At 43.7% G+C, this 13,882-nt stretch overlaps 1 protein-coding gene across 3 annotated transcripts in view; it reads left to right on the forward strand.

Moving 5' to 3' along the window:
* The first annotated feature begins 13,404 nt into the window (after nucleotides 1–13,404).
* NAXD (NAD(P)HX dehydratase) overlaps nucleotides 13,405–13,882 on the forward strand; it is a 50,596-nt gene continuing 50,118 nt past the window's right edge. Inside the window, exon 1 of one of the 3 annotated variants that reach the window (XM_052705918.1) lies at nucleotides 13,405–13,531. In XM_052705918.1, the coding sequence (XP_052561878.1) occupies nucleotides 13,465–13,531 (67 nt within the window). In that variant the 5' untranslated portion in view covers nucleotides 13,405–13,464. Of the gene's footprint in view, nucleotides 13,635–13,882 lie in introns of all 3 variants that reach the window. The other 2 variants (XM_052705915.1, XM_052705917.1) reach the window with 2 other exon arrangements.

The following is a 13,882-nucleotide window of genomic DNA, read 5'->3' on the forward strand; positions in this document are numbered from 1 at the left end:
AGGGCCTGTCCACCTGAGAATAATATAGGAACGTTTTCAGGGCCTGTAGGGATGCAACGAGGAAGGCTAAGACCCTTTTGAAATTAAAGCTTGCAAAGGAGGTAAAGGAAAACAATAAAGGTGTTATTAAGTATGTCAACAGTGAAAGGAAGACGAGGGAAAATGTGGGTCCCCTACTAAATGAGGTGGGTGCCTTAGTAAGAGGCAGGCTCTTTTTGGTGGTGCATTGTGATAGGACAAGGAGTAGTGGCCTAAAACTTGAACGTAGTGTCAATGGTTTACGGGCCGGTTCCATGCTAACATACAGAACTTCTACACAGTAAGGGTGATGGAACACTGAAACAGGTTGCCCAGAAAGGTTGTGGAGTCTCCTTCTACAGAGATATTCAAGACCCAACTGGATGCCTACTTGTGCAACATATTGTAGGGTACCTGCTCTGGCAGGGGAGTTAGTCTCCATGATCCCTTGAGGTCCCTTCCAAACCCTGTGATTCTGTGATTCTGTATATATCCACCTGCCTAGGAGGACAGCTTTGGGTCTGCAAATTCTTAAGCATGGGGACAACTTTGAGCTTATCAACGTCTTCTCTCCCATCATGGAAACTGGTCTGCACACTTGAAGTTAGACACAGAATCACAGAATATCCTGAGGTGGGAAAGTCCCGTGAAGATCATTAAGTCAAACTCCTGGCTCCACACTAGACCACCCCAAAATCAAACCCTTTGTCTGCGAGCACTGCCCAGATGCTTCTTGAACTCCAGCAGCGAGCACTGCCCAGATGCTTCTTGAACTCCAGCAGCTTGGGGCCATGACCACTGCCCTGGGGAGCCTGTTCTAGGGCCTAACATTCCTCTGGTGAATGCATGCATTTTTGCAGGTCTTGCTATGAAGAAGTGACCAAGCTAAAGCAGAAAGAGGCAACGGAATACATTCCTTCATATTTTCGTGTTGATGGCAAATAGAGCTCCTATATTCCCACTTTTCCCATTGGTGTAAAGGATGATTTTAGCAAACTGTCTAAGCACAATCACACCAGCACAGCATGACATGCATGAATTATATGTCGGAAAGAAAGCATTTACAGAATTAGAAAGCCACCATCTGCACATTTGCATTTCCAGTACAATGTAAACTGTCCTATGGCTTTATGCTTAAAGAAAGACAGGTACTATTCTTAGTGCTGGTTAAAGCCCTGGCGAGTTTTCTCCTTGCAGGATGCTCACTGAACTACAACTACAACTAGATGCTCTTTAGATTTATTGAGTGGATTCCAGTGCGATATTTTAATGCATCTCCCTGACACACTCACTAGTCACAGGCTTTCCCTTATTAATGATTTGAGACTTCATAGTTCAGCTGCTCAGAACCAGAGACATTTCAGCCCTACATAGATTCTTTAGCAGCTGTCTTCCTGTAGCTCCAAGCTTGTGAGCATTTGGATGCTTTGTTTTCTCACTTCTGCCACCTGTGAGACAAAGAGTCTCACAGACTTCCAGGCACTCCAAAAATTATGTATTTTTGTTCAAACTAGAAGAAATGTTGGGAGAACCATGTAAAAGCTAAAAAACAAGTGCTATCCTTCAATCTTTTATTTTCAGATGGTGTGGCACGGGTTCAAAAATAGATAAAGAAGGGATGAGGAGATGTGCTATCATGAATAAAGATACCAAATCAGTTCACAAACACAAAACTGGACCATTTTCAAAAAAGTCAGGTGCATGGTGAGTGGAAGCTGTTCCAAGTCTAATGCTTATACAGCAGCCCACAGATGTTGTACGTCCATGTCTGAGCAACCAGCTGTCTTCTCATCAGTGTTAAGTGTTCAGCTGACATTAAAGGGACAGACAGCACTAAAACTGAGAGCTCAGAAACTTGAATGGCTTTTCTGAAGTTTGCTGTGCCTATGAATTATTGGGCATGCTTATTTTTTTCTGAAACAATGGTATTACTGAGCATTTAGAAAAAATGAGAAAAATCCTAAGGCTTGCCACAGAGCCATAAACAACTCAATAGTAATATAAATATTTCCTAACAATAAGAGGGAAAAACACATATGAAAGCAACATCATAAAATTTCAAGAGATCAGTATTAGACACAGAAACTAGACAGAAGTGGCAGCCAAAGGCCTTTGAGTTCTTTCCCTTCCTGGATTTTCTGACCTGCTTTGTAAAATAGTTTCAAATTTGTGTGTCATATCTGACAGCTCTAAAAAACCAAACTACTATTATACAAGAAATATAAAAAGAGGTTATTTAGCATGATATGTCATATATTAAGTTTTTGGTGTCATTTGTCAAAGAGTACCTGGGTCCATATATTCTTTCTGACTCTACCTTGACTGCATACAATAGGGAAAGCCAGGTGTTTGTCCTTCTTTACTTCCCTGGAGACTCTTTTCCTTCCAAGGAAAGCTAGATACATGAGAATGAAGTGGCAGTGATATACTCAAACTGGTTCCCCAGTGTGGGAAATCAAGAGTCCAGAAATCCAAATATACCTTGCAGAGCATCTAAGCCACAGTTTTGATATCAAAGTCAAGAATAATTGAAGTCCTATTGTAAAGGAATTAGAATCTGATCTTAGAAAATGTAAATATTTATTTTTAAAGGATGAAATGAACCACTCGTGGTATTCATTCATCCAGAGCTGAGTAGACTGACATGTAGATGAAGAGACTAACTTTTAAATGGCAAGGACTAGGTGAAAAGGATTTTGCTGTAAGCAATAATTGGTTCAAAAGTTCTTTAATTTTATATTAAGGAAGGGAAAGGTTGCAGTTGGAAATTGACATCCACAAAATGACCCATAACAATTGTTTTCAGTATTTTCCTTGGATTTCAAACCCCAGGTTTTATTCTATTTCAAAGCAGAAAAGTTCCAAACATGCAAAAATACCAAGACCTTGGCAATTCCCTTTCTAACTTGTGCTGAGGATAACAAATAATTCTGTGATTCTGTGGTGCTCCAATGAGCAGCCTAAAAGGATTGAAATGAGCTGAGCAGCTGTGAAGGCAGAGATGTTCTAGGGATAAAGGATTGTACTGCAGAGGGTGAAAGTGGTTTGAGGGAAAACTCACAAAAAAAAAAAATAATTAAAAATAGGAGACACTTTTTAAAGCTGGGAATAATCTAATGTGAACTATACACTGATCACACTTGTTTGGATAGTAAAATCAGGCCTCGTAGTCTGTGTCTAGTCAGCTGAATACAGCTAAGAAATTTGTAACAGCAATATACATACTTGTTTCTGGTGTATACCCCTACATCTGATGTGTCCTTCAATCTTCTGTCCTGACAGCAAAAGCATAGCATCTATATTCATGACCTACTTTTGGTTGTTAGGTATATTTAGGTAAAATAAGAGATCGTTTCAGAGCAACATTTCCAACACATCTCCCTGTTCAAATGCCTGCAAGACTAATCTTTCATATTTACCTTCCCTCACACTCCTTGAAATCAGCTGCTCAGTCCTATAGAAGCTCAGTGCAGAAAATAAAAAGCTAGAAATTTCTAACTTCCAGTTCTTTTTCCTTGCTTTACACAATTCCTAGTGCAGTGTTGTCCTCGTTAGTAAGTAGGACTTCTAAGCACAACAGTAGTTATGAATGAGGATTTTAACAAAGCTCAGCAGTTCTTCCCATCCTCCTGATATTGCAGTGTCTCTGTGCAACAAGCTTTATGCTGTGTGAGTAGATAGGAAGGATCGCTTTCAACCGTGGGCAAAAATTACCTGCAAGATTTAAGCACAGTTTGAATGCAAAGAACTCAAGACAAGTTCCAACCTGAAAGTGATGAGTTATAAGTCAACCAGAAGAGTTGTGCTGTCAGTAGTGATTACAAAGGGCAGAGCAAATCTTTTGTCAGGTGGACAGCAGAGCACAGTGATACACATGGGTTACAGGAGAGAATCACTGCTCTTTCCAGCATTCTTGCCTAAAAAGAAATAAATCAAGAAAAAGAAGGAGTAGATTCACAGCACTGACACTTAACTGGGCTGCTCTGTGTCTGCATGAGCAGTGAGTTGTATGGTAGTTTTTTCTCCATCTGGAAAAGTGGCCCAGAAAATTCACTTCCTGGAGGGACATAATAGTAACTAATTGAAAGATGTTGCTGTTGTGAGCTGAAGGTGATCCTGCAGTCCCTGTTAACCCAGCTAGTGTTTTTGTAAATAAACATTTCTCTGGCACACTGCCAAAGGACAATGAGAGTCTTTCAGAAGCAGAATTTTGCCCAGAACAGATGGATATAACAGCCTTTAGTTGCAAACAGAAGCCTAACAGCAGCAAAAAGGACATGACTGTGTATATAAACAGCAGCACAGACAAAGCTGATAATGCTTTCAAAGCAGGCGTGCACCAGCAACACCTTGTGAAAGGAACGTGCAATGAGCAGTGGGGGACCAAATGCTTTCTTGTGAAGGGAAAGAGAATTATCTGTGCATACAGATACTCTTGTGTTAGCTGATCGCATCTACTCTTAGTCACTGCTGTTGAGGATTCATGTGCGCATATTTTATGTTGATCTGCACGATCATACTGTATTTCCAGAAGTGCTCTGTACTCATGTTCACCTGTAAAAATTAATCAGTAGTTAAATTCTTGCACCCTTGTGCAATATACCAAGACAGTTTTTAACCTTGTTAGTAAAGTCAGCAAAGAAAGAGTTAAGAATAAGTTGTGGTAATGTCATTGGGATTACCAATGTCATTTGCCTAGACTACTGATGTCATTTACCTGGAATTGAGCAAGGCTTTTGACATGGTCCCCCACCACATCCTTATCTCCAAATTGGAGGGATGTGGATTTGATGAGTGGACAATTTGATGGATAAGAAACTGGTTGAGAGGCCGCAGACAGAAGGTGGTCATCAGTGGCTCTATGTCCAGGTGGAGGCCGGTAATGAGCGGCATCTCTCAGGGGTCTATCTTGGGAGTGGTGCTCTTTAACATCTTTATCAATGACATTAATGATGGAATCGAGGGCACCCTCAGCAAGTTTGCTGATGACACCAAGCTGAGTGGTGCAGTTGACACAGTAGAAGGAAGGGATGCCATTCAGAGGGACCTCAACAGGCTTGAAAGGTGGGCCCAGGTGAACCTGATGAGGCTCAACACGGCAAAGTGCAGAGTTTTGCACTTGGGCCGGAGGAATCCCAGGCATTTATACAGGCTGGAAGGAGCAGCCCTTGAGAGCAGCCCTGCACAGAAGGACCTGGGGGTCTTGATAGATGAAAAGCTTAACATGAGCCAGCAGTGTGCCTTGTGGCTGGGAAGGCAAATGGTATCCTGGGCTCCATCAGAAGAGGGGTGGCCAGCAGGGACAGGGAGGTGATTGTGCCTCTCTATTCTGCTCTTGTGAGGACACATCTGGAGTAATGGTCTAGGTCTGGAGCCCCCAGTACAAGAAAGACAGAGAGCTGTTGGAGAGGGTCCAGAGGAAAGTCACAAAGATGATCAGGGGACTGGAGCACCTCCCCTACGAAGACAGGCTGAGGGAGCTGGGCTTGTTCAGCCTGGAAAAAAGAGGGCTGCAGGGTGACCTCATTGCAGCCTTTCAGTACCTAAAGGGAACCTACAAAGAAGAGGAGAATCAACTCTTTGAAAGGGTTGATAACAGCAGGACAAGGGGAAATGGTTTCAAGTTGAGGGAGAGGAGATTTTGGTTGGGTGTCAGGGGGAAGTTCTTTACAGAGAGATTGGTGAGGTGCTGGAACAGGCTGCCCAGAGAGGTTGTGGATGCTCTGTCCCTGGAGGTGTTCAAGGCCAAATTGGATGGGGCCTTGGGCAGCCTGGTCTAGTGTTAAATGGGGAGATTGGTGGCCCTGCCTGTGGCAGGGGGTTGGAGATTCATGATCCTTGAGGTCCCTTCCAACTCTGGCCATTCTGTGATTCCGTGATTTCTTTAGGATGTTTGTTTTTTGCTTTGTTTGGATTTGTTTTTTAACTTCTAGGCTGAGCAGAGGTTAGGATAAAAGAGAAATACATGAGGAAAGTGCCCTTTCTCTTGTTACAGGAGTGAGCTATACATACACTCACTGGCACTATAATATTTCTTTCTAGCCTCCTCTACACATTCTACTTATATTCCATATCTATACAGTGCCATGTCTTTTAAATTCATACACTTTACTGTAGATAAGAGTGGCTATATATCTAGTTACCCTTGTCATGCAGCCGTAAGTCCTACAGCTTAGTCCACAGCCACATCATCAAGGCTGTACCCATATCAGCCAGCCTAGATGAGAGATTCTGAACAGAGGAAGGTCCCAGGGGCAGCTGATGCCATGTGTATTTCTTCTCATGTCTACCACATAAAACAAGCAAGCAAATGAGCAGCTCTGGGGACATGCCCTTTCGGGACATTCAAGAAGACTTGCACTGAAGGATGCATTACACTCAGCTGTTCCAACCATCTAGCATGTTTCTGTATGGGCAAAAGGGTACATAATTTCCCCTTACCAAAAAAAGTTACCAGAGAGATACATGTGGCTCCTCTGTCTTCGGGGAAACCAGAGTTATCCTCAGGTACCCTAGATGTCTGGATACATGCCAAACAGATTTGCCAAAGTTTAAGAAGTACCTCAGTGGCAGCAGGAGTGGGACTTTGACTGACTGGCCAGATAGATATCTAATTTAAGATGAGGACAGTAGCTCTCCAGGCCCCAGTAGCTCTAAGGACTTGATCTCCATTCCTTAAAATGAAAGTTGAGGTATGCAGCTCACAGGCAGTTACCTACATTTAACAGCTAAATTTAGATGTCTACAATCTGGAGCTGAGTTGCACTCCATGTTTCCTGTCACAGCTCACGACCTGGCAAAAATATTCAGCCAGAAGCATCTTCTGAAACTGTTTGACCTCCTTTATTCCCACTTTTTTTCCACTACTTTGAAACAGGTCTCACACACCTCCACAATTAGGTCATCCTTGTCACTTTGACCTCTAATTCTGAGTCTTTTCACTCACACTGAATAGGCTAAAAGCCTTTTGGAACTTTGGAAACCCAGAAAATGAAAGACTGTATCTCCAGACTGTGCACACATGAGATGTTTGTAGATTAATGCATCAGTAGGTGTCCTATCGGTCTTTGAGATCATAGAATCATTACAGAGTAGTTAACATTAATCTTATGGCTGATAAGAGTCTGAGAAGCCTTCTGCCCTCAAGAAAAGGACTATACCAGTGAATCTTGGCTCAACAGGACAAAAAAAAAAAAAAAAAAGAAAAAAAAAAAAGAAAAAGAACAACAGAGGGAGAAGGGCATTGACAGGAAACCCCTGAAGAGAGTCGAGGAAGCATATGCAGGAACACACACTTGGCAGAACAACTAATAACCTGAAGCACCTGTTAAACCTGATAAGTTATTCTTTTTCCATCAAATGTTTTCCATAATTGAGGCCAAACTCTTTTCAGTGGTGCCCAGTGGCAGGATAAGAGGCACTGGACAGAAGCAGAAGAACAGGGAATTCCGTATGAATATGAGGAAAATTTTCTGCACTGTGTGGGTGACTGAGCAGCACTGGCACAGGCTGCCTCAGAGGCTGTCAGGATTCCTTGGGAATCTCTACCAGCTGCTTGGCCATGGGCATGGGGCACCCTGCTCTGGGTAGCCCTGCTGGAGAAGGGGTGGGCCAGATGGACACAGAGGGCCCTGACAGCCTGAACAATTCTCTGTGTTTGTGTGTAATGGCATTCTTTAATGTTTTTATCTTGAAATGACATGATACTTTCAAAAGGTGACTGTTTCTTGTGTTACCATAATGAATTGTAATCAGTCAGCAGCTTTAATAAACTCAGAGAGGGAAGGAAAGACCTGAGGTCTCCAATTTGCCCTACAGGTATCAGAAGTACAGTTAAGTCTAGACTCGTAGCACTTCTTTTTCTTCACTGATTTTCATAAAACTACTTCTGAGCCCGATAAACACAGGGTGGATTAAGACTGTGTGTGCACAGCTGCAAATGAAAGGCATCAAATTTTATCTCAAAAGAATGGCATTCCATTTGGTGATTTTCCTAACTAGCCCATCTGCACTGAAGCATTACAAAAGAGCACTCCCAGAGAAAAAACAAAGGTGATTAAATTTTCTTTCCAATGATTTCTCTCCCCATTAAACAGCTTCTTATTAGAGACAGTTCTGAATGTCTGAACAGAATGGGCAGCTTGTTAAATCCTTTTATGTTTCTGTGACCTTAAAAACTTGTGCCACTTCAGTTGCCTAAATAGACACAGGACTGGTGACTAGAGGCCTCAGGAGGTAATTTTTTTGCCCCTTTTGCAGGGGGAATCTTTCTGCTTCTTGTGACAGATGAGCTGATAAGTAACCAAATAGGGATTGCGTATGACAATTGAAGGTGGGAGCTTGACATATCATTGTATTTCAGAAACCAGATAGAATTTTTACTGACAGAAAGGTGGCTTTTATTCCTCCCTAGGAGTGAATCAAATAAGTTCAGGAAAAAAAAAAAAAAAAAAGCAAAAAAAAAAAGCTTTCTGTATAGCAGGTGGAAGCCTTTGTGGCCACTTGGAAGGCAGTGTTTTTAAAGACTTCTTTACAGCAAGTAATTTGCTGTCTGGCAATTGAGATGAAGGCATCTCACAGGCTATTTCTTTCCATCTCTGCTGTGGCCTGCAGAAACTGCCCACCTGTGGCACATTTGGTGTATTGTGTGAAAATACACAGTAATGCTGAAAACGCATGAGCCCGGCTGTGCTGCCTGCTCCACAGCAATGAGATGCTGTGGAGCTCTTGCTCAATGACTGCTCTTGCAGTCAACATAGAGCTGAGATTCGCTTCATTTCCAGAAGAAAATGCAGAGAGGGGAAGAGTCTGAAGAAGAGGGACGTGTAACTACAGAATAGAGTGGGTGAGATGTCAGAGTGGATGTACCTGAAAAGGGTTTTTAACCTTCTTCCTCTCTGAGGAAGTGAGTGTGAGGTTAAAGAGGTGTGTGAACATAGTAGGAGTTCACCTGACACTGCAAACTGAAGATGATACTTCTATATGGTAGTACTGTCCACTTATTCCAGCTCTGCATCTGAGTTCTCAGCTCATTATCGCTCCAGAAGGGATGAGCTTCTCTGTGGAAAATCATTGGCCAAATGAAGTAATTTAAAGTTGTCATAGGTTATTTGGGATTTGTCAGTCAGAAATACGTACCATTTTAATTATCATTATAGGACTAAAGTAATAAAATTCCCCTGCCATCTCAACTTCTTAGTATGCCCATAATTATAGTTACATAAAGGTGCTTCATACTGGTATAGTTATTTCCATATTGCAAGGAAAATCATCATTCTGATGTCTCATCTTTATAATGACAGTTACATGCACCGTAGAACTCTTACCTTATTTTGGCTTTTGTTTTTAAATGACATTTCTTTTCCCCAAGTACGATTAATTACACCAGTAAAATTTGTAGGGCTGGCCTCGACATTGAGAACATGAATTGTTGCTACTCATGCATTTACACAGCAGAAGTAACAACAGGAAGCAATAATATATATGCTTATACACTGACTTTCAGCTAGCGGATACTGAAATGAAACTCAGGTATGTGTGCTAAATTACACCTGTATACTGAACAGCAAGCACATTAAGGACTAGAGTGTATTTTCCATGTATGAGATCTCAGAAAAAAAAAAAAAAAAAGGAAAAAAGAAGTAACATAAGCAGCTCTCAGAGGGAGAAAAGAGAACTGCAACTTTCCCCTTTGAGCAACAAAATTATGCAGAACTCTAGAAGCAGCTGGAGGCAAAGGCATCACCCACGGCATGCAGCAATCTGAGACTGAAAACAAATGCTAGGTTTAGATGGCTATGGGGAAAGCTACTACAAAGTCTCTAGAAACACCTGGGGACACAACTGAAATAGCTGATATGATGGATCTGCGTGATGACTAACAATACATTACACAAAAAGAAAGAAAGCAAAGTATTTGAGCAAAGCATTTTTTCACTGTTCAAATGCATTTGTGGATAGAGCATGTAGTCTTCTTCTAGCTGTCATGTCCAATACATACTGTGTTTTTCCTGGACTGACATGAAATGTGTCAGTTATGGTAAAACCAATGTATACTTTACAAATCTGCCCATCATTTTGAGCATCTGTATCTTTCTTACATGCACAAAAAGCTGTGTTTTATGCAAGGAGCTGACTATCATGTATCTACAATTGACAAGAGGAGGCAAAGCTTCTATGCTCAGCTCTAACACAACTGAAATGAAACATCACACATAGCTATTGAACATTAAAGGAGTGATATCTGTGATTTAATTGGGTGTGGGTGTACCTGTTACCATTTCCTTTCCCTTCTTCATTTGACTTTCCTATTCAGTAAATGTTATAGGGAAGCCAAAGCATATTGATGTTTTGGGTTTTTTTGTACCAGCTTGTCATTAATTCACTGCTGCTGTCATTTCTACTGAATATAATAATGCACAGAAGTGTCATGACAAGAAGAACTATTATAGCTTGAGGCTGTCTTACTAATCAAAAATGTGTAGTTTCTTTGCAGCTCAGACAGACATAAAAAATAACAGACTAAATAATTCGCATGGTATAAAAACCTGTTTTGTCCTGTAGTAAGACAAATGCAGTATTTGGTATAAAACACGCTAATCCCACCCACTTTAATGGCAATAAGCTGTACTGATCATAACGTCTGCAGGATTGGCCCTGTATTTTTTAATTTTAACACCTATCCTACTACTGTCTTCTCTACTACTACTAGTAATTCCAACTCCTGCTATGTAACTAGGTAAGCGTTCAAATGAAAGTAGGATTTCTGACTTTTTCATCTTTTTAAGCTGAAAAGTGTTCCCACATTCCCGTTCCAACAACAACAAAAATGTCTCAGGTTATATTTCACGGGCAGCTTCAAGCTACTTCTGAGTATTCTTCCATTCCCTCACCCCACAGGAAAGTTTAAACCTTCTGTAGCAGTTTCTAATGAGGATATGTTTTCTGATCTAAAATGGTGATTCCAGTGAGGGTTGACAATTATTTGAAGGGAGAATGCAATAAAAGGATGTAGCAAGCTCTGCTGTTGCCACCTGCTGTTCACGTTCCCCTTGGAATGGCTGGGACAGGCAGGATTGCACAACCCAAGTGAATGGCAAAGACCAAAACGTAAGCACTGAGTGTGTACAAAGTGATCAGAAGTAGAAAGTAATGAATGAGTGAAGATTCAGCAGGAAACCATAGAAGAGAAAGAACAGTGGTCCAGAGCAGTCACTCTTTTGGGGTTTCTACATCTAGATTACAGCCCACTCCTCACCTCCTCTACGTGTGAACATCCTGTTCCCAGCAAGCATGTGCTGTCAGTAACTGCAGCCATCCACTACTAAGTCAAGCCTCCAATTGTCTGCCTACCTTGACAGCAGCAGGAAACTCTCAGGTAAGCCATTGATGGGCAGGCTTTCTTTGCAGTAATTATTCCATTAATGAGGAGGATCTCCTGTGTTGACAGTGTGCTAGAAAAGGGGTTAAATGCTAGAACTGAAAGCTGACATCCAGAGCTAGAGAAGAAGGCACAATACTCAACAACAGGTAGGGACCAGCAATGGAACATGCAGCAGAGCAATGATTTTGTCCACGTATGAGAGGAAACTGCACAGTCATTCCCTCCCTCCATATGAGAGGAGACAAAGGGACAGATCTGTCAGAACAGCAAGCTCAGTAAAAAGTACACCATTACATTTTCTCTCTCTTTTGTGGGGCACAAAATACATTTTTGATGGAAATTCTGATACTTGGTGGGATCAAAACCCATCTGCACTGTTCATACCACTGTTCTACCAGCCTTTGAATCAGTGCTAGAGTTACTGGAAATTGACATGGACTTCCTCCTTCCAGTTGGAATCCAAACATGAGTGTAAGTAATGTGGTGTTCTACAATCTGGTAATTCTTTTCTAGGCTAGAATTTTTGCAGATGCTAAACATACATCTTCTGGGCTGCCATACAGCCAGATAACCAATTACTTGTGTTGACTGCATACAAAGCAAATTTCACTGACCTGGTGTTGCTTTCAAAATCATATCAGATAAGCAGGACCTAATGAAGAGAAACTTTTCAGCAGACAAATTAATACTTGACAGTGCGCTTGTCAGGCAGCCACGCTGCTGCCCTGGTCCCCGAGTTACTGTTCAGTATGGGCAACTAAAGCTCAGGTTGTCTGTCTTGCAGTTTGCAGACAGCGTGGCTTTTGTGAGTGATGCCTCCAAAACTTAAGGGTACAAATCACTACTGCTCAAGTTTGGTCCAAGTAAACCTGACAAGATCTGTTTGACCACATCATGTATATGTAAATAATAATGCAAAGGACAATGTTGTTTGGGCAGCCTGCTCTGGTGGGCTCCAAGGTCCCTTCCAGCCCAAGCCATTTGTGATATGATACAATTCTATGAAATGTTGTCTGTTTTCAGCTTATTAAAAAAAAAGCAGCAGCCTGAAAGGAGGTTGTAGTGAGATAGGGGTCAGCCTTTCCTCTCAGGTAACAGTGACAGGATGAGAAGAAAGGGTCCTAAGTTGAACCACGATTGGTTCATGTTGGACATCAAGAATTTCTTCTCAGGAGTGGTGATGCACTGGCACAGGCTGCCCAAGGAGGTGGGTGGGTAGTCTAGTCACCATCCCCGGAGGTATTGAAGAACTATGCGGACGTGGCAAAGAGACATGGTTAGTGGGCATGGCAGGGATGGGGTAGTGATTGAATTTGATCATCTGAGAGGTCTTTTCCAACCCTAATGATTCAATGATTCCACGTTTCTAACTATGCTAGAAGCTTTTCTGAGTTATTAACAAGTCTTGCTCAAATTACCCAGAACCATCAGGCAGAGATTAGAATTGTTTTGAGCTTTCAGGTGTCTCATGCATACAATCCCATCAGTTTTTCTTGTGTTTTGATTTTCTGCGTAGATAAAGCAGGTGTTGCAGGACCACTGATGAACACTAGCTGGCATTCCCACTGCCTCTGGTGTGTTTTAAAGAAAAATGGTACAAGAACACTGCTTTAAAGTGATGTATTTGAGATATAAATAGCACCTCAGAGATTAATCACGCTCCTAAATCAGAGGTTTGCTCCAAAAAGCAGGGTGAGATGAGGGATGAGAAGCGCTTTTAAAAGCTGGGAGCAATAAATACGAATGGTAATTTCTAAACCTTTTAAATTCAATTACAAGGGCCGCAGAGGCAACCCGAGGGCCGCCGGGCCGGGCCGGGCGCATCGCCGGGCACCTCTCCCGCGTCAGGGCTGCGGAGGCGCAGGCCGCCGGCGGCGCGGGGAGCCCCGTCTCTCAGCGCGGCCGCCATTGGCTGCCGCCGGGGGGGAGGGGGAGCATGGCCGCGGGGCGCCGCGGGGAGGCGCGGAGCGGAGCCGGGCTGCCGCGCCCGCGTAGGCCGGCCCCGCGCTGCCCTGCCCGGTCCGGCCCGGCCCCGCCGCGGCGCGGAGCCGGAAGCCGCGCCGATGAGCTGGGTGCGGCGTTGGGCCGCGCGCTCGGCTGGGGGTGGCGTGAGCCTCGCGTTGCGGCCAGGTAAGCGGAGGGGCCTCCCACGGCGGGATGTGCGGACGGGCCGCGGTCGGCGCGGCGGCCGCGCTGGCTTTGGCCGCAGCTCTCTGGCTGCGGAGTGACGAAGGTACAGACATCTCCGCGGCGGAGCTCCAGCGAGGAGGGGGTGGGACCCGCCCGCGAGGCGGGGGCCGGGGCCTGGGAGAGCCCGGGGGGGAGCGGAGCCTTCCGCCGGTGCGCGCCAGGGAAGCGGGCGGAAAGGGCGCGGCGCAGCAGACCCCGCGTGTCCCCCCGCTCGCACCTGCCGCGAGGGGCGCCGAGCCCCAGCGAGGGGCTGCCTCGTTCCGCAGGGCCTCTCCGGCCGCCGAGCTGCAG

The sequence above is a fragment of the Tympanuchus pallidicinctus genome, unplaced genomic scaffold, assembly GCF_026119805.1.
Source record: "Tympanuchus pallidicinctus isolate F22 unplaced genomic scaffold, pur_lepc_1.0 scaffold6, whole genome shotgun sequence".
NCBI lineage: Eukaryota > Metazoa > Chordata > Aves > Galliformes > Phasianidae > Tympanuchus > Tympanuchus pallidicinctus.